This window comes from Equus asinus, chromosome X, assembly GCF_041296235.1.
Source record: "Equus asinus isolate D_3611 breed Donkey chromosome X, EquAss-T2T_v2, whole genome shotgun sequence".
Taxonomy (NCBI): domain Eukaryota; kingdom Metazoa; phylum Chordata; class Mammalia; order Perissodactyla; family Equidae; genus Equus; species Equus asinus.
The window spans coordinates 1851408-1879015 of record NC_091820.1 but is presented as its reverse complement, the minus strand read 5'-3'; the positions used below and the strand labels follow the sequence as shown (position 1 = coordinate 1879015).

Below are 27608 nucleotides of genomic sequence, written 5' to 3'. Positions count from 1 at the left end.
GGCTAAGTGAATAAGAAAAATAGAAAGAAAAGAAAAAAACAAGAGGAAGGGAAAGAGAGGAGAAGGAAAGAGAGAGAGGGAAGAGTGGGGAGTCTCAGAGAGGAAGATAGGTACTACAAAAGTAGGTGAAGAACATAAATGGAGGCATGAATAAATAACTGTAAAGATGTCTGACTTTCCGGGCTTCAAGTGGGAGGGAATTCAATATTACAAGAAATGAAACTGATTCTTTTTCCAGAAATTCATAAATCAAATGAGATATTAATGCAAATTATACCTTTCTGCCTTTCCCACTGCTGCCGACGAAATGAAAACACAAACACCGGTTGCTGTGTAGTAGTCTCTCCAGTTTCTCGAGCACTTTATTCTTATAGCCTCTAAACAAAGCCGGCCTTTTGCCAAAGCAGTGAGTCAGCGACCTAAGCCTGCGCAAGCGTCCCACAATAATGACCTTTCCCCTACACATCTGTTTATAACAGGCTCCTTCATAATGTTTCAAACTCCCAAGGTCTCAGGCTTGTTCCTTTTGAGGAACTGATAAAACATCCTTGTTTGCAAGCAATGTTTTCCCTGGGGCCTTGTGAGTTCACCAGGCAGAACATTCTGTTTGCAGAAAAGTCCAGCCAGCTTTGTGGATGCCTCGCGTGCAAGCACAACCACATTTCATGCCAGGTCTCCTTCACCCACCTACTCCTTCTCCTTAGAACATACAAGGTGGCCTCAAAAAGTTATTTTTGGAAAACACTTGTGAAAATATCCACAGGAGAGCCTCAGAGTTTATGTCGTCAACAGTCTAAAATTTAAAGTATAAAGCTCAACAGGAGTCAAGACGCACAGAGCAATGAACTTCAGTATTACAGTATGAGTAAGTGTACCTTTTTACACCCATATAGACCGTGCCCCAGCACATCTGAAAAACAGAATATCATTCACTTCTGCCACTTTGGTTGAAACTTAAACTAAATATTAACCCAGTTCATCCTTCTGCTGATGGTTAGCTCTGAAATTTGTAATACATTAACCTTTAACCACTGTTGCACTTTCTACCAGCCCTCTCTCTTTAGCCTCTTGAGCGTCTGCAAAAGGAACCCTAAAGTCACCATATTTATCTCAGACTCAGCTATTGCAAAATCTATGAGTTTAGGCATGCAGAGAGTGTGGGAGGTAGAAGTAGCTGATCCAAATGAAGGTGGAGGAGCTGCTCCTCTATGTTTACAGGAAGACCCACCTTCCTTATTTGCTGCCCTATGGTTTTGGAACACGTTAAAAAAGTAAGTGATTTTACTCTCAAGCTGAAACTTCTCAGGACTTTTACTTAAATGAGGGGCTTTACTCACCTCCCTTCAGCATCAACATTCTCATCTTCTATTTTCAACTTGTAGCTTAACACTACCTCCCTTTAATTTCCCCTTCTCATCCACATCCTATTCTTTCTATGCTTCCCTCATCTGCCTGCTCTTTTCCCTTTAGTCTGAAGGTTAAATATTACACATATTGGAGAATGTAGTTACAAGCAAAATGTCCATCCAATCTAGAAAACCTCTTCATGAAGACACAAGAGAAAGAAAACAGCTTATTATGGAATGAGCACTTAACCAGACAGAATGTGATCTGCGTCACGTTATCCACTAAAGAGACTGTAAAGACAGAAAAGGTTTTCTCTATTGTATAGCTTAGCAGATACAACATATTATATTCATGTTTTCAAGATAAAACTACTCATTTTCTTGTGTCTTTATGTCTGGAGGTAGGTTTGGTAATTTGGAGTCAGGAGACAGCTGAATTATCCCCATCTCTTCCTGTAATCTCCAAAGCTTCCTGCCTCCCTATATGGTCTATCCATCCTAGCTCCTCAAAACTGGCAGTCACAATTTTGATGAGACTTTTCTACATTTAATGTGATTTTTGCTTTCTGTTTCTCCCATTAACTCCTTGTTTCCTACACAGTTACACCACATTGTTTGCAGCCCTAGGTAATTACTAGTCCTCACAAAACCAGTATGTGCAAAATTAGGGAAACACTCCAGAAAGTGAAGACAAATCTCTACAGTTTTCCAAAAATGTTTTGAACGAAATGATAGTCAAAATTCATAATCTACATCTGGTGAGAGTATCTGTTTTATCTTTACAGAATGTTTACTGACGTGAAAATTTTTATTACTTAGGATTAGTACACAAAATTGTGAATTTAAAACTGTGTTAAACTAAGACATTCTCCTAACATTTACACCCTTTTCTAAGTGTGAACGAACTGCCTCCTAAAATATGACAGATATAAAAATCACTATTAATTTCTTTTACACATTTTAATCACTTACCAAACCCAGAGTAGCCAAGATGTTATTACAACACTTCTTTCAGTCACGAACCTATAGAAATTCTTACTGCAAATGAAGTGTTATTTTTCAAACAAAGAAGAAACTTTTTATTCAACACTAAGATTGCTTCACAAATATAACTTGTTTTATAATGATGTTGTTGGACGCAAAGATTATTCCCCATCATTTTTTATGTAAATCCTTTGGCGCTTGCAATAAAAGCAATTTTCCCCTAGATGCACATTGAAAATTTTACTTATCACACTGTCTTGTTACTTTTTATCTCCCACTCTTCAGGATCTCCTTAATGGTGGACCTCCTGCTTTCTCTTAAAATGTTTTATTTCATGAATACTTATCAGATACTTATAGACATACCAAATAAAATCATATTTATTCTACTAAAATGACTATGAAAACATTTTGACTACTATTTAACACACACACCAGCTACATAAGATACACAGATAAATAGCTTTATATTCTGAAATCTAAATATGTTCTATTTTAACCAGTGGTAACAGATCCATGCCATTTTTAAAAGTTAAGGTAAAATACAGATAATATAAAAATAACCATCTTAAGGGACATAGTTCAGCAGCATTTAATATCCTCATGATGTTGTGCAACCATCATCTCTCCAGTTGTTAAACATTTTTTTTTTTTGGAGTGAGATGAGCTCTGAGCTAATATCTGCCACCAATCCTCCTCTTTTTGCTGAGGAAGACTGGCCCTGAGCTAACATCCATGCCCATCTTCCTCTACTTTACATGTGGGACGCCTACCACAGCATGGCTTGACAAGTGGTGCCATGTCCGCACCGGGGATCCAAATCAGCGAACCCCGGGCCACCGAAGCAGAACATGCGAACTTAACCACTGTGCCACTAGACTGGCCCCTAGTTCTTAAACATTTTTATCACCCTAAAAAGAACCCACATACTCCTTAAGCAGTCACTTGCCATTCTCCCGTCCTCCAGCCCCGCCAGCCACTGCTAACCTGCTTTGTCTCTATGGCTATGCCTTTTTATATACAGATTCTGCACAGATTTCAGTTCTGAATTGACAGAGCTTTTTAAATTATGTGTTTTGTTTTACTCGTTTTTTGATTGTCCATTTCCCAGGCCCTATGCTACTGTTACTGATCTAGTAACAGAGTGTATATAGAAGGGAAGAAACCACTTTTATGTTAGGGACCAATGGATTTATGTATGTCTGCACTTATTGAAAAGACTCTGGAAAATGAGATTTTGCAGATCACATCACGTAAATCACCAGCCTTTGTTTTATTTCAACTGGATAAGTGTCATAGACTGAGAAGAAAACACTTTGGCTGAATGTTACACTTTCGTTGCTAGGAGACAAGCCATTTTGTGATGTCACAGCTACTCAGGTTGGGAACCTTGTGATGTCTGGGTAGTTTATCTGTGTAGGTCTGCCAAAGCAGCATTTGAAGCTGCAGTGTTCGAAACCATGCAAATGAGAAAAGTAGCTGAAGAAGAATTTCTTTGAGATGGCACATATTTCTTCAGAAATTCAAGACGGTTCTCCTAAGGATGGATCAACTGGTAAAGACACTTCCATTAGATCTCCATCGTGTGATCACACCTTCACTGGGGACTCGGAGTTGAGGTCTCTGATCGAAGAAAAAGCTTTCCAGGCTTTGTCTGAGGGATCCTTGATAAAAAGACCACATCACACATTTTGTGTCTCCGACCCAGAGGAAGATAATGATTGTCTTTCACTGACCTTTCCCAGAAAACTTTGGAAAATTACTGAAAGCAATCACTTTAAGTCTATTTGGTGGGATGAGAATGGAACTTCTATAGTGATTAATGAAGAACTCTTTAAGAAAGAAGTTTTGGAAAAAAAGGCCCCATTCAGAATATTTGGAACCGATAGTATGAAAAGTTTTGTTCGACAGCTTAACCTTTACGGATTTCGCAAAATGCGACCAAATTTTCAAAGATCTGCTTCTCTAGCTGACTTTCTGGCAGAAGAAAAAACAGTCTCTGTTTTAATAAGCAAGGTATTCAGAAATTTTTGTTATTACTTATATAGGGAATATATAAGATTTTCTTTTGTACATTAGTAAATATGTTCTCATATATATAGGCTAACACCAGATATTTTAAATTATATGAAATACTATTAAAAGTACTTATTTTTAAAAAATTGAGGACAGCTTGGGCATGAAACAGGATTATAAGAAATTTTGCTAGCAATTTTGAACCTTATCAATGAACTGTATTTAAATAAAGGTCCTAAAGCCGGTTACAATGGTATTCTGTTACAGTAAATACACAACACATTGTCACATGAGGACTATAATTGAATGATTGTTTCCAAGTAAGTCAATTTTTTAAGATATTAACAATTTGCATGTATTCGTTGGTGGCATTAACTTTGATGAAACAGAAATTGGACTTGATAGGTTAGGATTCTTATTCTCTCACTTGTATCTTGTTTCAAAATATCACTAAATAACTTTCTCCTTTGGTTTTAGTTGCAGTTCTATTATAATCCAAATTTTAAACGAGGCTGTCCCCAACTTTTAGCAAGAATGAAAAGAAGAGTCAAGATTAAAAATTCTTTGCCAGTGTCTCATTCATCAGTTCAAGATTTCGACAGGAAGCACTTTAGTGCAGGGAATAATGTGGATAATCCTACTTCTGGATTAGTTGCTGAAACTAGTGGAGAAAGCCTAGTTTCAACCTCTACAAATTTAAACGTGCCTCTAATCAGGAGGCCTTCTTCCAGCCAGACAATTGCTAATACAACTCCCCCAATGAGAACTGATTTTTATCCACCATCAGCAACTTCAATTAGACCATCAGAACAAATTTTATCAGATCAACATGCCTTTTTAAATCAGCTGACCACTTTTCACATGCACTCACAGAGCAGCTGCACTCAAGCAAATGGGCACATTGTGAATTTTGTTACAACTACAACTTGTACTTCTCGGTACCACATTATATCTCCCTTACAGAACAGTTATTTTGGACTGATGGTGGAGCCTTCTACTTTTCCAACTACATATCCCTATTTGCCAGCTAATGAGAGTCTTTTTCCTAGCCTGCAACTAGCAGGCAACCCATGGTTCCCAATGCCTGTGATACCTAATACTTCTGCTGCATCTCTTTCAAGGTCAACTCATCAACCATCATCATTATACATACATCATCCTCAGTACAACTGATCTTCTACCAAACGACTACCAGAGTATGCAGGATAACAAAGATAAAAATTTATGCTGGCAGATATTGACAAAATACCTGCAATTCTCTTATTTGAACAATAAACTTACAAGTTCACGTGTATGGTTTCATTTTCTTCATTTTTTGAAATAGTTAAGAGTAAAATGGTAGTTTATTTTAATGGCAGGCTATTATACTACTTTTTTTAAATGTATGCACATTTTAACATTAAACAGGAAATTTGACATGCCTCCAAGTAAATTCTACGTAATTAACTGTTTAAAAAGGAAGAAATAATGAGAGCATAGGAAAAAGAAGAAACTGGAGTTAAGTGATTTCTGAAATAGTCCAAGATGAATTGAGTGAGGGCCTAAACTGCGATGGCATGGAAGAAGAGACAGATGCAAATCAAATCTAGAAAAGGCAAACACACAGCATTTAGCTTATTATTTTCTCTATTAGTGTATTATATTCTCCCAGTTATTTAAGAGGATATTTGGATTTTAGTTGGCAAGGTTGTCTTCATTGAAAAATACATTTCATAATTAAAAGTATGGCATATTCAAACCAGCCTATTAACTATGATCACCATTATGTTGTTGCTGGAATAATAAAGTCACATGATGCAGTGATAGACTGAATCACTGTCAGCATATGATGGGATTGGAAAAACCAAACTATTGAGGGCCCCTCTTTGCTCTACTCTCCTCAAAGCATTCCAGTTTGTTTGTGCCTTTATTTCCTCCCCCATGAGTCCACTGTTTATATTTTTCTAGTGAACACTCTTATGATGTTTCTTTCTTGCTGCATCCAGACAGACTTAAATCCTTATGCTGACATTTAATGCCTGTTAGATTCTGAACCCAGAACCTCAGCATGTTTAGCAAGTCCCTTGAAGATCTGGCATCTGTTTACCTTAGCAGCTTCAAATCTTTCTGTTCCACTGTCCATCTGGAGCTACGTTCACACAAACTACATTCAGCCATGCCAATTCCCATCTGAGAACTTTTATCCCTGCTCTTTACTGCGGTTAGAAGGCCCTCTCTGTACCTGCTTAGACTACTACTTTTCCCATCTCAGCACAGATATCACCACTTCTAGATGTTTCATGTCCACCCCCTTTTCCTTGTCTACCTTGGACATCAGCACAGATTTAGCACAGTGGCCGTCAAATGACATATTTTTAATATTTATTGAACGAGCAATAAGCAAATATTGACTTAAACCAATCAAATTTTGTTCTCAACAACAATATCCATGTCTTTCACTATTTCCGAAGTTTGTCTTCACTCATCACAGAGAAGTTGCTTTAAAGGGTAAGTTACACTAGCACACACTAGAGAGGAAACACTTTTGACTTATTAAAACTGCTGTCATTGCTTATTGCTCCAAGCACTAGCTGGAATAGCCTTGTTAGTTTCCAGTCATCTGAACATTATGAAAATTTGGATACCCCTTAAAGGCTTTTCTCCCTTGTATTTCACTGAGATGTACTGATTATTCCTCTGCCTCTCTTATTATTTCTTTTCTTTCTTGTGTTTTAACTGACAGGTCCTTCCATTAGAGAACTTGCTGTATACTGACCAATTCTTTATCCACAAAAGAGTTTCTCAAGTCTTGTGCTGAAACACATTACAGTGACAAGATTCACCCACTTAGTGCTCTCAGAAACCTGGGGTTGAGATGGGGTGCACATTTGGATATCCAGAGATCTCAGGCTGGCAACCTACAGTTGCCATCCTACCCCACATACACATATTTTCAAATTGTGCCTAAACAGAAAAAGCTTGGACTCATTGCTGCACACAAGGAATAGTGATTCCTTCCCGGCATTTCACAGCACAAAACAAGGATAATCTATACACATATACCCTTAATATATCACTCAAAAGTGCATTTATAGAGAGTGTAGCTCAAGAAATATGGTTAAATATTGTACATAAGTAAATGAATGTTGCCAAAAATAAGTTTGAGACCTAAAATAATTAAAAGTGAAGAAGAAGATTTATGTGGGGTAAATGGAAAACATTGGGGAAGAAGAAAAAACAATTATGGGAGAAAGTAAGAGGACAGAACAAGATGGTTAAAATATGCAATAAAATACAGTAAGGGTGAGGCCAGAATAAGGCGTCAGAAAAAGAAGAGTAGGATGAGGGGTTGTGCAAATGCGGAAAATAAAGAGGTCAGCATTATCTGAATATCTTTTTCCTACCTCCCTAGATTCTTTATATTCTGAGGTATAGCACAACATGATTTTAATATGACCCAGTCACAAAATAATCTCACCTAGGAAATATCCCAGGATCCTCTGAACTTCAGAACAAAGATATGTCTTTTTAAGCATTCTTCCTATTTAGGTTCTCAGTAGTTTAAAACCATTCAACTGCAAAAATAACTTTCAGACTTGGTCCCCCCAAAATACCAGAAATGTTCTGTGGAGGACATAAATTAGACACACTATTCACACTGCTTCCCTTAAGTACAATTAAAACTTTTTGGTGTTATACATGAAACAAACAGAAAAAGACACTGAAAGGTGAATAGAATAAGTGAATTAATGGGGGACTCTTCAAGAGTCAAGGAATAATGAGGTGGTGAGTTCCCTGGATTTTCTTGTTATGCTTTTCGTGCTTGTGGGTATACAGGAGTGTGTCTTTGGGCCTGTGTGCACCGGTAAGAATGTGCTTGTGAAACTGTACCTGGATTTTCTTCCTGCCCTATATATCAGACTTTCTCCTGAAGAAGCTGGGGTGTCTTACCAACACAGAAAACTTTCAGATAATGACTAATCCACTTCATCCAAACACCACAGAAAACCGGGGAACCTCTCACTCAAGCCAGCAAAGGCTGAGTGGAGTTTACATTCCCACTGCACCAGGCAATAACAGAGCACTCCAACCCTCTGCTGGGATAGTACCAGATACTACCTAGCATCTACTCTCTAGATCATACTAGAGAGTTGGGGGTTTCAACCCTGCCATGTGGTAATGAGGCACCCCACCCCTCCTAGCCAGGGAGGTACCTGCAAGGCCAAGTGGGGGGCAGGAACCTGCACATTCATCAATAAAGAGGAGCCCTCTCCCCTCACGTGTCGAAGGAAGCTAAGGAGGAAAATTGGAACTCTGTCCCCACTTGGCAGAACAGGCCTTTCCCCTTTTGCAGTGGTGTCAGATATCTAGCTTTAACAAAAGAAAGTCACAATAATGTCCAGAGTTTGATAACGTAATACCCTAAATGACCAAGTTTCAAATAAAAATCCCTCATTGTGCCAAGAAGCAGAAAACCCTCAACCTGAATGTACAAAGATACTAGATAAATGCCAACAGAGAAATACCAGAGACATCAGGATTGTCTGACTAAGGTTTCAAAGTTGCCAGCAGAACATTGCTTGTAAAAGCAATTATGAAAGCAATGCTTGAAACTAAAAAGAAGGAATAAAGCATAAACATTCAAAATTTCAGCAAAAATAATTTAGAATACATAAAAACCAATGGAATTAGGGGCCAGCTTGGTGGAATAGTGGTTAAGTTCACACGTTCTGCTTCTTGACGGTTCGGGGTTCACCAGTTTGGATCCCAGGTGTGGACATGGCACCGCTTGGCAAAAGCCATGCTGTGGTAGGCATCCCACATATAAAGTAGAGGAAGATGGGCATGGGTTTTAGCTCAGTGCGAGGCTTCCTCAGCAAAAAGAGGAGGATTAGCAGTAGTGAGCTCCTTGCTAATCTTCCTCAACAACAACAACAAAAAACCAATGGAAATTTTAGAACTAAATATAATACAATTAAAAAATTATGTAACACCATCTGAGGTGGTCCTATATGTATGTAGAGGAAATATTTAAGACAAGTGTAAATATGGGAGTTCTAAGGGATTTAAAAGAAATTAAGGTTTCTCTATTTCATTCAAACTGGTATAAAGATGATGTCAGTAGACTGTAAAAAATTACACATGTACAATGTAATAACTAGGAAAACCACTAAAAAAGTATAGAGAGAGATGTATTCAAAAACACTACAGGTATATAAAATAGGTACAGATTTCTGAATGTATACAAAGCAGATTCCTAAATTCTCTTCAAATAACCTACAGGAAGAAAGAACAAGAAAAGAAATAAATGAAAAAATACTCACATGACCCACATATATGCTGTTTACAAGAAATTCATTTCAATAGAAAAATACAGATAGATTAAAAGTAAAGGAATGGGAAAATATATCATCTAACTATTAATCAAAGGAAAGGAGGAATAGATATATTAACATCAGCTAAAGCAGACCAGAAAAAAGAAAGCTACCAGAGACCGAAAAGGATATTACATGATAATAAATTAATCAATTCACCAAGAAAAAACGCAGCAATCTGAAATGTCCACGCACCAAAAAACAGAACTAAATATGTGAAGTAAACCCTAAAAGAATTGAAAGAAACAAGCAAATCTACAATTACAGTTGGAGACTTCAACATTGCTCTCTCAATTCACAGAAGAACTGGATAGAAAACCAGCAAAGATACAGAACTCAACACCACCATCAACCAAAACAATCTAACCAACATTTATAGGACACACTCACACAGAAGACACATTATATTCAAGGGCACATGGAGCATATACCTGTGTCATAAAACAAACCTCAACAAATTTGAAAGAATCAAAATCAGGCAGTGCATTGTCTAACCACAAAGAAAGCAAGGTAGAAAATAGTAAGAGGATGTGTCAAAGGAAATAAAATAATATACTGAACTCAACAAACATGAAAATACAACATACCAGATCAGACGCAGGCAAAGCAATACTGAGAGGAAAATTTATGACATGAAATGCAAACATTTGAAAAGAGGAAATGTTTCAGTTACTGATCTAGGCTCCCTCTTCAATAAACTAGACAAAAAGAGCAAAAATAACCCACAGCAGACAAAAGCAGAAAATAAAAAAGGAATAAATACACAAGAGAAAAATAATAGAGAAAAAGAAATGAAACAAAGCTGGCTCTTTATAAAGAGCAATCAAATTGGCAAACCTCTAGCAAGACTGACAAAGAAAAAAGAGAGAGGGAGACATTGCCAGTATCAAGAATCAAACGGCATATTACTACAGGCCCTGTAGATATGAAAAAGATAAAGAGAATACTATAATTATAGGCACACAAATTTCAAAACTTAGGTGACTTGGAAAAGTTCTTTGGAAAACATGCAGTTCCAACATCAGCTCCTCCAATATGAAACAGATCCTTAAATAGCCTTATAACTTTTGAAACAAATCTCCAGACCTAGATAGTTACACTGGAGAATTTTACCAACCATTTAAAGAATTACAAATTCTACACATCTTATAGAAACTACAAGAATCCTCCAAACATTTTAACAATTCAATTCAATTCTATACAATCTCTTTGAGAAAACAGGAACAAAGCAGTCTGCCATCACTGCTTACTCAGCAATGTCCGACAAGTTCTAGTGACATCACTATGACAAAGCACAGAGATCAGAAAGGAAGAAATAAAGCTGTCCTTATCGTCAGATGACACGGTTGTATACTTACAAAATCTCAAGGAGCAGCAAGAAACTGCTATAGTCAGTTGAACAAAGTCACAGGATACAAGATCAACATACACAAATAAGTTACATTTCTAAACACATAGAAATTGAAATTAAAAATACACTCTTTAAAAGAGGCTAAAAAAACAAAGAAAGAAATATGTGTAAATCCACCAAATCATGTAAAAACATTTAGGCTGAAAACTACAACAGTGAAAAATATGGAGATATAGCATGCTTACGAATTCAAAGATTTAACATATTTTGAAAATGACTGATTCTAGTCAAACTTCATTCTTGACTTACATACTTAATTAAATTCTCATAAAAAGTCCAGCAAGGCAGCAATTGCTACAAGACTGCATTTGACTGGCAGAGAGATAGACACATAACCTCAGCAGTAAATCACACAAGGGACATATGTGCTTCTCTATATCTGCTACATGTCTAAACAGCATATAAACAATTTTTTTCAATGGCCATTCTCAATAAACCTAGCAGGACTAATAAGACGTTTGCATGAATAATTTTTACTCAAAACCAGTTTTTTTCTCTTCTTTTCTTTTCTTTTCTTTTTTTTTCCTTGAGGAAGATTAGCCCTGAGCTAACATCTGCCACCAATCCTCCTCTTTTTGCTGAGGAAGACTGGCCCTGAGCCAGCCTTCCTCTGCTGTATATGTGGGACACCTGCCACAGCATGGCTTGCCAAGTGGTGCCACGTCTGCTCCGGGGATCCGAACTGGCAAACCTGGGGCCACTGAAGTGGAACGTGCAAACTTAACTGCCTCGCCATCGGGCGGGCCCCCCAGTTTTTTAATTTTCTAATGCTGTGTGTCTATAATTCTCTGACTTGATTTTCACATCAAAATACATGTAAATATGTTTATACAACAACCAAAAGACCAAGAGATCGTAATATTGGTTTTTAAAAGATAAATAGAACTAAATGCATGAAGTCCTATTACAACCTTTGATTTGCTCAACAAAAATATTAATCTGGTGAACAGTTGCAACATCATTAATTACACATTAAACTAATTAGAAGAGTATTTTCCATATACTTTACTTTATCAGAGTCCATGAATATTTTAAGATTGTTGTTTATTCTTATACCCCAAACTAATTTTCAACAGTATTTCATTGTTGAGTCTCCTGGGTTCGTCTAAAACGTAAACCAAATGATAAAAAGCAACAATGGCTTTCCATACGTGTATTTTTATCTAGCATTTATGCTACTGTATTTGTCTTTGCCAAAATAATATTCTAACGTTAACATATGCCAAGAAAACTTTTCAAATTTAAAACTACATACATTTACACTCTTGAAAATAGCAAGTTTTCTTTTATGCATAGAGACATGTAAATTCAAAAAGAGAAAGTATACAGGGCAAATATGACGTGATTATTTACCATCATTTAAGTATTTGGAGAAATTGCAATGTGATGTGCCCTACTACCTTACCAAGTAGGAATGAGAGACTAATACCAATCCTCCATTACAATTAGGACAAAGCCATGTGATGTAAATACTGACATTCAGACACATATTTGAGACTTCAACACGGGATTATGCAGTGTTGCATGGGTGGTGTCAGGGGCAGCTGAGTGTCTTGTCATAGCCAACATGTTCCACTGATTTTGACATCAGCAAGTGAAGTACTAGGTTCCTGCGCTCTGTGGAGCAAAAGTAAAAACAGACTTTGTCTCTGAATGGTTCTATATCATGGTTTTGGACACTGCTCCAGTCTTGTCAGCATTTAGCCTGCTTCTTCTAACAATTCTGTGTGTTATCATTTTCTTTTAATAACACAGCTCCAGCTGTGACAAAAGTATATACATCTGCATAATGATGACTGCGACGAAGTTGGGTCTATATGAGCTCAATAATTTCCACACACCCATTTACTAATCATAAGCCACCCTGCATTATGCCCTTCTCCGAGAGGCAACCTCATTTCTTCTTTCACCAAAGACTAATTTTTTTAATGATGGCATAACATAGTCAACAAAATATAAAACCTAAACGCTTACAGCTTAATGAATTTTTTACCAGTGTCACATACTGGGCCACTCACCAAAAGTTAAGATTGAGAGCACTTCTGGTATCCCAAGTCTCCTTCCACAATGTGGCTCTCATCCCCACTGCAAGATAAACTCTATTCGATCTTCTGAGCACCACAGATTAGTTCGCATGCTCTTAAGTACCGTAGAAATAGAACTAATTTTGAGTTTACTTTCCTTGTTTCCAAAACACTTCAGTGACACTCTTCCATGTTGCTCAATGCATTTTTATTGCTGTGTGGTTTGTCCATGCTATGGTGTCCTTTAAAGTGTCTCTTCTTTCTTACATATTATTGGATCTGCCTGATAGCATTCAGAACATACTCATATATGTAATCACACACACACACACACGCACACACACACACATATAATTTCTTCATGAGTTGTATTGTGTCCTGAGATGTACATGATGTCTGTTCGATCTTCTCCCTATGATGTCAGCAGCTACTCGAAGAATATTAACTTCTAGATGTTACTAAAATGCCATTACCGTAACCCCAAGAACTTTTCCAGGGATAAAGGAAGTAAAATAATTATTTTGATAGTACTAAAATGCTATCTGCCCTTTCCACCATGCTGATGCTTACTTGCACTGATGGTGCGAGAGCACAGGTTGTCGTGAGACTTCGAGGTCTCCATCAAGGAAGGATTGAGATAGCAGCACCGCACTGTTCCTGTCCCTGTTCGTAATCTTCACTATCACACATTCTCAGTAAAACTAAGTAAATAAGTAAAAGCAAGTTTCACTTAAGAATGCCCCTGATAAAGCAAGTAAAAATGATTATTTTAGTCTCCCCCTAACCCAGGAGTACATGTCTTTTTCTTTTATGGCTCTGAGGTTCCACAAATGCTAGCTCTCTAGGCAGCCACACATGGCACATGTGGCTTTTTTTGGACAGTTTTGTGATGATTGCTGGTGACCTGCCCTTGGAGAGGGTGGTGGTGCATGTGTGAGAGAAGCAAAAATGGAAGAAAGGCTTATTCCTGGAGGGGCAGAGGAAGTATAGGTGGTATCCCTAATGTTCCCAAAATGGTGCGAGCACCGTGACAAAAATTCAAAGTCCTGTAAATACCACTATTATCCGCAAGAAAGAAACCACATTAGGAAACTAGAATTCAGTGCTTGTCTCACCAAAGAAGGTCTACCCTACTGCAGTTAGCCACTGTTCTGTTTAGCGGTCAGCCTCGTGGTCTTTCTTCAGCAATGTTATCCTGGGATGCCCTTTCTCCTGGGCAGGGAAATCCAAGCTTGATTACCCTGCAACACAGGAGGGGGTAAAGTAAGTAAATAAAGGAAAGAGGGAAGTCACCCTCCAAAGCAAAGCCTCTCACCAGTCCTTACCTAAGGACCAGCTAATGGAAGCCACCAAACTGAAATTTCGCTATACGTATTACTTGAGAAGACATCTGCCCCTCACAGCCAGCCGCCTTCCACTCCCCATGTTAGGCTGCTGAACGTACAGGTCTTCCTGCTTCTACTCTGTGTCAAGCAACATCATACGCTAGCAAACATAGGATGAGCTCCTTTCTCTTGAGACGCACTAACAGTGCCGCAAAAGACAAGGCCAACAGCCTCGGAGCCTTACAATTTTGAAGTGGAGAACTGCGTACTCCTTGTACGCATGGTTTTACAGGGCTTTCACATGCATTTGTTCATTCACTCCCACAATCCTCAACCTTCGTCGGAAGACACAAACTGAAGTGTTAAGAGGAGAGAAGTGGCCAGAGTTAGCAAGTGGCAAAGCCCAAAAAGGAGCGCTACTTCCCTCCCACCTTGGCACCATCACCCAGTACTCCTAAAAGCAGCCAGGTTGCACAAGTGAGAGATGGTGCTCCCAAGGTTACTCAGCTGGTGAAAACCTTTTACTTTTGTTTTTATCCCCCACCCCTTCCTCAATCACATACCAGGGCTGTTAAGAGTTCAGAGGAGGGAGAGGCCTAGCAGATATGCAGAGACAGTTCCCACTGCTGACCAAGAACCACAGTTTCAGAACCAAGTGGCACTTGAGGTAATCCTCCCATCTGAGGATACCACATGACTCCACAGAGGTGCACACTCCCTGAAACGGTCTTGAAAGACATCAAACCAAGTTCATTTTGAGGGAGGGAAGGAAAGTAACAAGCAGTGTGTGCTTTCTAAATGTCCTCATCCTCACTTATCACCTTTCTACAGTCCTTGCATCAATTCCCATTACTCCATTTTCACTGTCGAGATTTGTGATGGAGCCTCAGAGAGGTCAGCCAACTCACCAGAATCACAAAAGCAAAGCAAAGGGCAAGGTGCTACCAGGATTAGAACCCTTCCTCTTAAACTATGGCTCAACTCAATCCAGCATGAGTGGTGCAGTGCTGGGAAAGTCTGCAAGGCTGAATTTAACTTTATTTGTTGTTACACAACACTGCTGGTTCTTCACACACATCACCTCAAAAAGTAGGCAGTGCTGGGGGCAGGCCTGGTGATGTAGTGGTTAAGTTTGCATGCTGTGGCAGTGGCCCACAACAAAATAGAGGAAGACTGGCACAGATGTTAGCCCAGGGCTAATCTTTCTCAAACAAAAAGAAGGCTGGCAGTGGACAGTAGCTCTGGGTTAATCTTCCTCAACAACAACAACAACCAAAAAAAATAAAATAAAAGAGGGAGATTGGCAACAGATGTTAGCTCAGGACAAGTCTTCCTCTGGGGGAAAAAAAGCAAGTAGTGCCCTATATCTAACTGTCTTTCTGGCCAGTGGCTCTGAAGACAGAGCTTGCTGTAGTCTGCACATTCACACATGAAGGAAAAGAGAAAAAACAAATAAACACCCAGAGGTCACTGCATGGTCTTTTTCCTTTTTAGGGTGGGCCTTGTTAGAAGGAACAAAGAGAATAAAGGTCTTACTTTGCCACTGACCAAAATGTTGTAAATCTTCATGGCAAAGCTGTTGCCATTTGCATCCTTCAAGTGCACTATATCAAAGGAACCAGGAGGTCTTTCTCTGTTGGTGATGACATCATGGCTGAGGTTGGCCCTACCAATCACTGTAGGCACATTGCCTAGAGAGAAGGGAAGATAAAATGCAGATGGGTCATTTAAAAAAAAAAGACAGCTGCCACCTTTAAAACCAATTAATAGAGAGGGGTTCACCAAGAAAAAATAAAGATGCTGGGGGGCAGCATTCCAAAGATCATGGTTTCAAGAACTCTTGTTACTGTGTAAATGAATATTATTTGTGAATTAGACTGCAGCCACATCTAAAGGGAGATTTCAAAGATTCTTGAAAGTAGCAGCTTTCCCTGCATTCTTTGTCCAAGAAGAACTCATTAAAGATTGAATAAGTAATCATTTTGGGGTGGACAAAGATGGTGAGGAAGGGTGAGGGGTGGATGGGGAGAACGGGAAGGTGGCTAGGGGGTGTGGGAACTAAGACGAGGGCTAAAGAGGAATTCAGGTTTTCAAGAAGGGGTTAAACAATAATGGAATGCCCTTAATCGGGCTCTGGTTAATGCAGTTCTACCACTGATTAGTCACCGAATCTTCCAAAGTTCCCAGGGCTGTCAGGAGCATAAGGAAGATACTCTACCATAACTGGTTTAACTGACCTCAACTGTTTTTCTTATTCTTTGAAAACAACCTCTTCTAATCAACTGCTTTTTTTTATGTGCCAATAAAATGTATAAGATACAAAGGAAAATATGCATCATATTGAAAGACGTGATTTATTCCCATGCCTGCTAAGCCAAAAACACAAATAAGAATTTAATGGCTATGTGGAAAGTCAAAATCTAATCTATCCCAAGAGACTGAGTAGGATATAGTAAGATAATACAAATGCACTGTGTGTAGGGCACAGGCCACCTAGTCCAGGAGACAGGCTATACATGAAGGTTTTATTTACCATAGAATATGCGTGCTTTAAGAAAAACTCCCCCCGAAACCATCGCCAATAGTGAGTCAACCACCAACCCACCTATGTGCCCTTCTTCAAGTGGAGAGGCCACACTAAAGTCAGAATGAAGCCCCTTTTACACCAAAAAACAATCTAGCAGTCTAAGAGACTCCAGAAAAAGTTGAAAATTACACACCATAGAGCAAGGGCAAATCACAATACATTTATCAACCTCTGGAAAACTGAAGGGAAGGGAAAAACACCCCACTCAATCTGAAAGTTTTAAGATTGAGGCTCTAAGAAGGAAGAAAAATAGGACAATCTTGCAGGTAAAAAACGTTGGGCCTGACAGTGACCAAAACAGACTTCTATAGTCTGAACACTCTAAAGCCAAGACACTGGTTGATCCAAGATGCAGATGGGTAATGGAAATCCATGGCCAGCTGAATCTATATGAATTTTGGTATGTGAGAAGCCACAGAAATTAGAAGGTTTTGCCTCCCTACTCAGTAGTGTACTGAAAGTCAAAGGAGTACCAATTGTTGACAAATATGTAAGTGACTTTGTAAAAGGTTTAGTATTACATTTATTCCAAGTGGTATGGATAACCCCTAATGTTCAAGTAACCCGGGAGAACTCAGGTGTCCACAGAACACTATCTGAAAGCTAAGAACACCTCATGAAGGCCTTTAAAAGGGTTTAATGTCTATCTTAGGTCAGCGGAACTGGCCCATCCTTCAGGTCCTTGTGTGAGACAGTGAAGCTAGTAGCACCCAAGACCCTCAGTTACAGAACAACTTTCTGATACTATGCCTGTAGCACAAACATAAGGAAGGCCTGGGAAAAAACATCTGCTCGGTAATAGAACGCAAGGCTTGATCTAGCTGCCAAGAGTAGAAGAAATGCCTCTCTCTGCCTATGTCAAATGAACAGTGAACAGAGTTTTTGTTTGTTTTCCAGAACCCTTATGTGGGAACATCATGGATTTACTATGTGTAGGATAATAACCAGAGCTTAGTTATCCAGAACCAAATTCACATTCTAGATAACAGTTCCTTCACTTCACTTGTTTGTCGCAGTTTCTAACAGCAAAGAGGGACTACAGACTGATGGCACTACACTACACAAATACTAATTTGTATTAAGTGTCAAGTTCCAATGAGAAGCCTCTGGCATTCAGAATTTGGTCCATTAGCAATGAGTAAATGTAGGTTGAAAGCTGAGAGTCTAGACAAGAATCACTCCTTTTAAAATTCTTGAATGTATGAGTGATAGTCTTTATGCCTGACCGTAAGGCAGCTCTGGGAAATCGGTAATAAGAACACTCTGTACACATAGGCTATCAGAAGATGTCCATATGTGCTTCCACCTCAACAAGCCCTAAAGTGGCCCTGACAGTGGTCTGCATGAATAAAGGTTGGCCTGAAATACAGTTTTGCTAAATAAACTAGAGTGCCCGCCACCCTTTGGACCTGTGTACAGCCACTGGCCAGAGAGAAAGTCTTTTCTCTTTCAGCAGAAATAGTGCAAATGAAATGGGCTACCCATTTAACAAGAATGGAGGGATACATCAGCTAAAACATCCTCCAGCCTCCAGTTTCTGTAACGGTGGGCCGAGGTTACTTCACACCAACCTTCGTGCTTTCAAAAACAGCTATAAACACTGGATACAAGTAATTCTTAAAAAATCCCCCTAAAAGGATCCAAGGGGTGAGGAGACAGCAAGGAATTTCTTTCTTTTTCTTCCTTCCTTCCTTCCTTCATTTCTTTCTTTCTTTCTTTTTGAGGAAGATTAGGTCTGAGCTAACATCTGCTGACAATCCTCTTCTTTTTCCTGAGAAAGACTGGCCCTGAGCTAACATCTGTGCCCATCTTCCTGTTTTTTATGTGTGTGACGCCTGCCACAGCATGGCTTGATAAGTGGTGTGTAGATCAGTGCCCAGGATCCAAATTGGTGAACCTCAGGCTGCTGAAGCAGAACATGCCAACTTAACTGCCATGCCCCGGGCCAGCCCTGACAGCAAGGAATTTCCAGGCTCAAAACAAGGAATGAAAGGAACTCAGGAGCCTGGAAATGGATTTTGCCTTTTGTTCTGCTTTCTTTTTGATGCCCTCTCAGGGACACGGGAACAGAAATCAAAGCCCAGGGTTAAGTCTCAGGGTTGAAAGGTCAGTCTCATAGAACACCCCACCCACAATTAGCTGGCCCCAAAGGGCTGCACTCCCACAAATATCTGAGCCCAAAACAATCCTGTGTTCCTAATGACTTAAAGCCTAACGACTTTCACACTGCCTGGCCAGCACAGGGAATGTCAAACCTCCGTCAAAGTGGTCTCAGGCTGATACACAGCCCAGAGACCAGATAGATGCAAACACACATCATTGTCGGAAGGAGGGCCGAATTGTCTTATGCCTCACAGTGTTCCTACTAACCATATTTTACGTGCAGTGTCCAGCATGGAAGGAACCAAGATACCATGATGAAGAGCCACCAACAGCCAGGCTCAGTCTTCAGAACTTGGAACAACCCTGAAAGTATGTGCAAGGACAAAAACAATCTTGGCCAAGTGACTCAGCAGATCTGAAAAACAATCAGGAAGAACTTTTAGGAATGAAAACACAGTAAGCAAAATTAAGAACTGCAGAAAATGGATTTACACTCAGTTGAAGAGAAAATTAGAGAAATGGAGGGTGCTGAGAAGAAAATGCACAGAATTCACCATGGGAAAGACTAAAAGATGAAAAGCAGAGAAGAGTGGATGAGTTAGACGAACGTGAGAAGGTTTAATACAGGTTGAATCCAAGCCCCCAAAAGAGAGGAGACGAAGGGTGGGGACATAAAATGATATCCAAGAACATAGTTTTCGAGAACAAGGCCAGAAACCCTTCAAGTCCCAAGAAGGTTAAAGGGGAGGAGGATGTGGTATTCTTATGCCCCAGAAGAGGATAGAAAAGCTGACTAATTTTGAACTCTGGTGATTTCAATCTGCATGCTGTTAATTCCAACAGTAACCACTAAAGTAACAGAATCAGAAATGGCTAACATTTAAAATCATTGAAGAAAAAAAAAGTAAAAAATTGGAATATTGGAAAATAATCAATCCAAGAGAAGATAAGAAAGAGGGGAAGCTATATAGAGAAGAGGCTGGACAAGAAGGAAGAACCATCAGAAAGCGATATATATCAATATTACATCAAACCGTAGGTGGGCTAAGCAAAAAGCCGGGGGGAGGCTGGATCAGAAAACAGAACACAGCTCTGGTTTGTCAGGATTCACCCATGATCTGCAGATATTGAAGAACCAGAAAGAAATCAATCAACTGAACATGTGAGTACTGATCAATGGGATGCTATAAAGGAAAAACTTCCAGAGAGATACTGTAGTTTTAATTTGCATGTTATAATAGACTCAAAACACATAATTGCAAAAACTGACAAATATGAAAGGAGAAATGCCCCAAACTGCATTCCTTGACTCTCTACTTCCCTCTCCCATCCCTGATTAGGAGAAGGACAGATTATGTTTCATTCTTATCCAATCATGAGCAAGTCCCTGGCAATGTAAAATGCCAGCCACTGCCTAGGTACTCATGAATACCTCTCCCTCTTCCTTCTCCTCATCTTTGCATTCCCAGCCTTTCACAGTACCTAACCCAGGGCTTCCATACACTGACCAATAATGCAGTATTAATTTGGCAAACTTAGTGCTAAACTGCTGGCGGGCATTCTCAGTCCCTTGAGGTGTCCTCAATGCTAAATTTACAGAACCCACTGTCCCAGATGGCTAGAAAGGAGAACTCTGAAACTCCTAAAATGGCTCTACAAACAGTTACTGAGATCCCTGTCAGACTGACTGCCCCCTATTCAAAATAACATTTGGGCCTCTCTAGCTCTGCACCTCCAACTTAATGACAACATGACCTTCTGCCCTCTGAATGCATTCAATCATCCAGTCGCCTTGCACTTTTTGGGGATGTGATGTTCTGAACCATCTTGTTAATCCTATTTGGGTAACTCTAACGTACCTCCAGCAAAAGCTAACCCCACCCTCTTTCCACCCTGACTCACAAATCCAAATATCCCAGGCTAAGACAGGTCCAATGAAACTCTACTGATGTGTACTAACTGGACATCTGTTCATACTTTGATCTACCTGCCACCCTCCACTCTTTCTATACGTAACTTTCATGATGTACTTGCTCAGAAGAGTTGGGAACAGGGCTACCAGAGTCATATCAACTAGCCAGTGCTGCTTGAGTGTTAGAAGAAGAGACAAAGCAAAAACAAAACAAACACACAAAAAGCCTCTGCTCTCCCGTATGTTTTACAGATCGTCTCACTAACCAACCATTTCTGCATGGGCAGAAACACTACCATCTCTTTGTTTCTCCACCACAGCATAAAACTTGAAGCCTTGGACACAAAGGTCACTTGCCTTTAACTGCCTAAAAGTCACCATTATTCACCACATGAGAAGCTCCATCTCTCTCTAAAGGAGGCTCCAGTTCCAAGTGGCCTCCCTCCACCCCCTGAGAAGGTCTTTCTGGAACCATTAACCCAAGTTCCACAATGCATCTCGGTCCTTGAAACAAATCACAGATTACCTCTTGGCTGTGAAACACAGAAGACACTCCATAGCTAACCATCAAATGGGTGTAACACCTGTAAACCTTCTAGCCACACCACTGACAAAGCTCTGAATCTAACCTTTAGGTGGAATCAACTCGCCAGGTGTGCAGTACTTTGAAGATCCAAGCCCAAGACAGGCAAAAACTTTTTAACACTACACCTTTGTCAAGTGTACTCCTGCAAAAGCCAACCTCTGTGGGCTTTCCTAATATCAACCTCTACTACTTTAACTTCCCACTAACTCTAAGAGGACCAAACTGCTCAGGATTTAGTCTCAAGTCCTCTTGTCGAGGAGAGGCCCAATTTGCTGGGGACCTAGACCTTGAGCTTCAGTAAGTACAAGGCTGACTCTCTTATAGGCGGAACTGCCAGGTGGGCTAAACACCAAAATGCCTACCACTGGAGTAACCTCAACAATCTGCAGGAAATCCAACTACTTTTCAGTCGCCCGATCTCCATCTCTCCCACTCATCACCTTCACCATGACTTTAGAACTCTCTGGACAGGAGATTGCTCGATGCTCAATCCTCAGTTCCTACCATGGGGCCCAGTCTCTGTGTGGGGCCAAAGATCAGATCAGAGATTGACGTTTGGATTAGCTCCTGCATCTAGGCAAGCTTAAGGCTATGAAAGATCAAGAATATAATGGATGAATGGAAGACTACATAAGCTCAAGGACCCCAAACCAATTGCTTAAAAAATGTCTTGAGATAAATGGAGGAGAGGGGTAGGGGAAAATAAAAGGCAGCTTGAATGCTGTTCTCAGAGATCAAAAATTTGGAGAAAGACTCTACTCGTCCTCTTGAGTATCATCCCACCAAAAGGCACCACAACTCTGCCACCTGCCTGCTCAGAAATCTTGCCAGCACTGATGTCTGACTTGTGAACACATCACCACCTCCAACATGCCTGCCACATCTAAAAGTCCCATGGCTTCTGGCAGTGCTTCTTAGAGCCAGTGCCATGCCACTCAGCCATTCTCTCCTCTCTGACCCTATTGCTGCTGTCCAGGTTCAGGCCTTCAATGTCTCTGTTCTGTCCCATGACCTATAGCTTCTTGGGCAGGTCACTCAGGCATTCTTCTTTCCTGTCCCCTCATTTTTTGGCCCAAATTAGTACCACCAGAGTAATCTTCCTAACACATAAACCCAGAAGGACATATCTAAAGCTTTTGCATGTGTCTGTGGCATTTGAGACACATAGACAGATGGACAGACTGGGAGAGAATACTGAAATCTTACACCAAGTACGAGGCTAGTCAGCCTAGCAAGCCCTGACCCATGCCCCTTCCTCACTGCTCTTCAACATCTAGCCAGTGAGGGACAAATGTCCCAAACACGGCTCGCTCCCTATTCCTTGCCGACCCACCCTTACATCATCCCTGCTCACATTTTTATCCTCTAGGTTTATTAAGCTACCATAGATCCTTCCACATACCTGGATTCTTCTGTAGCTGCATATGTGCACACACCGTGAGCTTATTCCTGTGTTGATTAACCTTTACCTTGACTGCTGGGTGAGACCCTTCTCTCACAATCAAAATTGAATCTCCATGCAGAGCCTTCACCAAAAACTCTCTACCCTGCCTCTTTCAATCTCTGCAGATCAGGAACTCTTCTTAAGTTTCTGCTGCCCTTTGAACAATGCTTACTTGAATAAATGCAAAATCTTGCCCTCCTGGCCTCCTTTAGAAACAAATCTAACTATCTGGGTTCCATTTTTTTCTGGAACTTAACCTCAACTATCTTTTCCTTCCACTTATCTTTTCCTCCTTGCCTACCAAATATACTCTCTAAGCTCATGGTCCTGATCCCCTCCTTTCACACCAATCTCAATTTCTCTAAAAACAAATGGGCAAACATAGCTCCTTTCCTTAGAAGAAGCTCCCTGTTCATCTAGTTGCCTATTTCAGGTCCCTGCCCTATCTTCTTCTCTGGGGAGAATTGCCACCTTTACTGTGCTGAGCCTTCTCGAAGTTCAAGAATGGTTCCACAAATATGTCTGCCTCTCCATTTGGTTAGCTATGCTCTGACTTCATCTTCCTGATTTCTTTAACCAGGGTACTGTGTTTTTGAGGAAATAGATCCTGCACTGCCTGGGTCCACTGTTTGTAACCCTACAGTGTATGAAATCTGAGATTTCAGCCATCACCCTCTTCACTGAACACCATGCCGTCCAATGTCAATGAAGATTCATTTATTCATTCAGTCTTATTACTCACACACAGCCTCTACTGTCACACTTCTCAGCAGTTTCCATCCTCTATTTCAACCATCAAGTACTTCCTTTTAACTATATATCTACCTGGAAGTTCCACTTACACAAGCTGAACCCAAAGCTTTAAGATATTGTCCTCCCACTTCTCTCTCAATCATCCATGTTGTTTACCAAGATCCAAAACTGCCCTCTCTTTACCCTACCACCAAATACTCAACCACCCTGTCCTACATTTCCTCCCACGTACTTCAGCAACTTCCTCTTCCTTCCTGTCACAGATTCAAAATCCCTCATGTTCTTGGCCAACTCTCAGCTCAGTATTTGTGCACATTCCCCTATCGCCTCTCTTAAGAACCAGCATTGCCTTGGTTCCCATTACTGTCAAGCAGGTTCAACATGGTTGTGTTCTCCTCTACAATTTCTCCTTTGCTCAATCCCCTGAATTTGCTGCAACCACAGAAACGCATAATTGCCTATTCTCAAATCCAGTGAATTCCACTTCCTTGGTCTTCCATTAATGTTGGTGGGAAAAGGATGCCTTAAAACTATCAGGCTTAGTTTGGCTGAAGATACCTACAAATGACCCCTTTTTAGTTGTTTGGGTTTTTCTTTTTTTGGCTAGTTTGGTTATCTGTGCCTTCGCAACCTACACTACTCTGGAAGACTGATAATCTATATGAAAAAGCTGCGTGGTGTGCCCCTACCATCTTTGAGGCCTAAGGAGCCTGCAATGCTCTACTCTACAGTCCTGTCCCCTTAAAACCCTTGGCTCAAGCTCATCTGGGTGGGACAGTAACAGAGAATGCTCCCTAGCCACTTGCCCACAGAAACGGCCAGCAGACAAACAAGTAAACAATCACCTCCCCAAATCTTTCAGCTTTGGCCCAAGGTTAAGATCTGAAATCTGGAGTAGCCATTTGACAGTTCTGCTACTACTTACTCTCTTTGGAACACAAGCTTTTATGTAGTGCTGGCCAATTTGGTAGGACCAGTGGGTAAATATAATACTCCAAATATCTCCTTCTTCCTGTCCATCTCTCACCTTTGAGAAATTCACGAGTACTACCAAGTTTTGCAGTCTTTTGAGATCTGAACTCTTTATAAAGGCAGACCATCAGTCACCAGAGTTGACAGAACAGGACCCATCAACCTGGACAGCTCAATTCTCTGAAGGGTTCTAGTCCTAGTTCCTACCACTTGAAAGAAAGCCCATCTCAGTAGAGCCATCCACAAAGGCAGAATGGATCCTGCTTCAAGTGATGCTACTGAAAGAGTTAAAAAGATGGTGGGGATGGGAGGAACTCCCAGTCAATCACTCTGTCAGGCGATTACCTGAATGAGAAGATACTTGGAATGCCTATGCGGAAACTGATGTGTTTTCTCTCCAAAGAAATAAACGTTGAGAGAAGCGAAAAAAACAAACCAGTTAAAGACAAAGTGAAAAATAGTTTCTTACTGAATATATGGAAATTCAACCAAGAATGCAAATCAAAGTTAGATGGCATGTGGTCACTGTAAAGGTGACTGGGTTATGTGTGAAACAGGAAGAGATAAGCTACACCAAGACCTCAAATCCAGGGAAAAGATGAATGGATGACCCAGGGATGGCGCTGGCTCCCAAAAAGGTGGGTTCCTACCCAGAAGAAAGAATGGAGTTAACTACACAGAAAGAAAACTGTCTTGCAAGTTTCCTGGAAAGGCAATGACTTTGGCTTTTAAGTTTGAGGAGGGCAGGAGGCAGGATGTCTCGGATCTAGAGTTTATTCCATATCTAGGAAGTGCCAGGCAGCACTGTTACTAATATGCTCACTGAATCCTTAGAGTTACCCAGTGAGAAAGTGTATTATCATCACTCATTGTGAAAATGGAGTCTCAGGAATGGTTAAAAAGTTCTGCCGAAGGTCACATAATTAACAATGGTGGAGTCAGGATTTTTACCCAGAACTTCACGTTTACAAGCCCTTTCCTATACCAAAACATCCTGTCTCTCAGAGAGCAAGTTACTGAATTAGCACTCTGTCCAGAAGCAGCCTTGTGTGGAAATTCATTATCTTGTAGTAGTTGGTGGTCCCAACATGCTTGGATTAACCAATCTGACCAACAAAGCAGAAAAAGGAGATCCAACCCTGGGTCTGAGAGTTAGCAAATATCCCTGGAATCTGACCCAAATTCCCTCTTGGTGATAGATTTACCCGTCTGGAAAATGACCAAGTCCACATAACTTCACTCATGACTTACCTTTGCCTCTTCCACTGTGATATGGTGAAGGGCAAAAAGGCCCATGGTGCCATAGAGCAGGGGGAAAGGCTCTCCTGTCTTCTCAGTGCTCATAACATCTGATCACAGATAGGGTACCATGGACATCATTAATGCAAAGATGCTTTTGCCTCGGCAGCAGGAGCACACTATGCCATACCCAACATGAGAATATTTTACTAGTGTGGCTGTTCCAGATATGTGATGAGTGTGCTTGAATGAAAAGAATCAGCCCCTGGACCTGTCTGGGTAAACGCCATAAAGGAAAGTGACTACATTTATGGTTGCTCTACCAATTCTTGTGATTTTGTACAGTGGCCATTTGAGACCACCTTGGGTTAATGCACTCAGGATCACAAGAAGAGAGACACCTGCACTCACAGGCCCCTGTGGGCACACACATGTACACCAGCACACACACACACACATGCATGCACATGCAAACAAATGAATGCACAACCCTTCCATATGAGTAAGCAAGGCTTGTCACACTTCCTATACAGCAGCTTGACCCATGTATTCCCTCTACGCCCTCGCTCATCCAGAGTCCTGCCTCTGGGTTTGGGGTCCTCAGAAGGAAAGAGACAGAATGCAGCAACAACAACAAAAATGAAGAAAAGAAAGGAAGATCTTTTCTAACTAAGCAGCTAGATACTGGAGGAAGGCTTGATTTGAGACTGCATCGCCCACTTAGCCTCCAGGCCCCTGATAAAGCAAGAACCCCTACCTTTCGAGATACTGCCAGGCTAAAAAGGTGCTAAGAAGTATTGAACCTGTCACTGTGGGTAGAAAGGGTGGTCAAGAGACCAGGACAGAATTCCTGAGTCCCTTTCCCTACCACCTCTCTCACCTCATCTTCTTCCCAGATGGGTGTGAGCTTTCTTGCCTTCCTCTGCTCACCCCTACCACAAGCCCCCAGTATGTCTTCGGAGATCTGACAAGAATGGTTACATCACCACCAGACAAACACAGTGGGAAAACATAGCTATAACTCTGACCACATAACTGGTATACCTTTTTTTTTTATCTCAACCTGTTTCTTCTTCAACATAAAGAAGGAACTCTTACTGCCCATGAATCCAACAGGGTATGTGAAGTGAGTTCAAACGTTGCTGTCAATTCTGACGAAGTGCTGCATGCACATCTTCTTTACCTCATCTCCAGTCAGTGGATACTTGAGTCTCTTTCTGAGACAGATTATGAGGGGAGATACTCCCTCAGCTTGTGGGGTCCTATAGATGGACAAGGTGCCTGTAAATGACAATAGGGGCAGCCAATCTGATCTCTCTGGATTAAGATGAACCTGTTACCCAGATTTAGCAGATGCAGTGCCTGAGTTCAGCAGAAGTTAAGTTAATAAGTTAAGGTAACTTATTGTGGGGAAGAGGAATACATGAGAAAAATTAATCAATTTAGAGGGGTTTGTTTTGTTAAGAAGGTCCAGTGCCCTCAGTCATGGAAAGAAATCTCACTTTGTATCCCCCACCCCCCAAAATCTGGTCTCACAACCCATCTTTCATTTT

The 27608-nt window shown here is 40.5% G+C and overlaps 2 protein-coding genes across 2 annotated transcripts in view; one reads left to right on the top strand and one right to left on the bottom strand.

Annotated features, from left to right (window-relative positions):
* LOC106845887 (uncharacterized) overlaps positions 1 to 27608 on the bottom strand; it is a 369420-nt gene that overhangs the window by 214024 nt on the left and 127788 nt on the right. Inside the window, exons 4-5 of the mRNA XM_070501822.1 lie at positions 15996 to 16150; positions 14250 to 14375 (exon numbers count right to left, since the gene is read on the bottom strand). Coding sequence (XP_070357923.1) covers positions 14325 to 14375; positions 15996 to 16150 — 206 coding nt within the window. The 3' untranslated portion in view covers positions 14250 to 14324. The remainder of the gene's footprint in view (positions 1 to 14249; positions 14376 to 15995; positions 16151 to 27608) is intronic.
* On the top strand, positions 287 to 14328 carry LOC123285100 (heat shock transcription factor, Y-linked-like). The gene is made up of 2 exons (XM_044768200.2): positions 287 to 4345; positions 4823 to 14328. Exons 1-2 carry the CDS (start codon positions 3830 to 3832, stop codon positions 5516 to 5518), a joined length of 1212 nt encoding a protein of 403 aa, XP_044624135.1. The 5' UTR covers positions 287 to 3829; the 3' UTR covers positions 5519 to 14328.

What these genes read in the sequence shown, in the direction of transcription:
- LOC123285100 (XM_044768200.2), top strand. Translation starts at nt 3,830, where the DNA reads ATGGCACATATTTCTTCAGAAATTCAAGACGGTTCTCCTAAGGATGGA. An exon ending in TCTCTGTTTTAATAAGCAAG is followed by an intron (nt 4,346 to 4,822) that starts GTATTCAGAAAT and finishes CTTTGGTTTTAG; the next exon opens with TTGCAGTTCTATTATAATCC.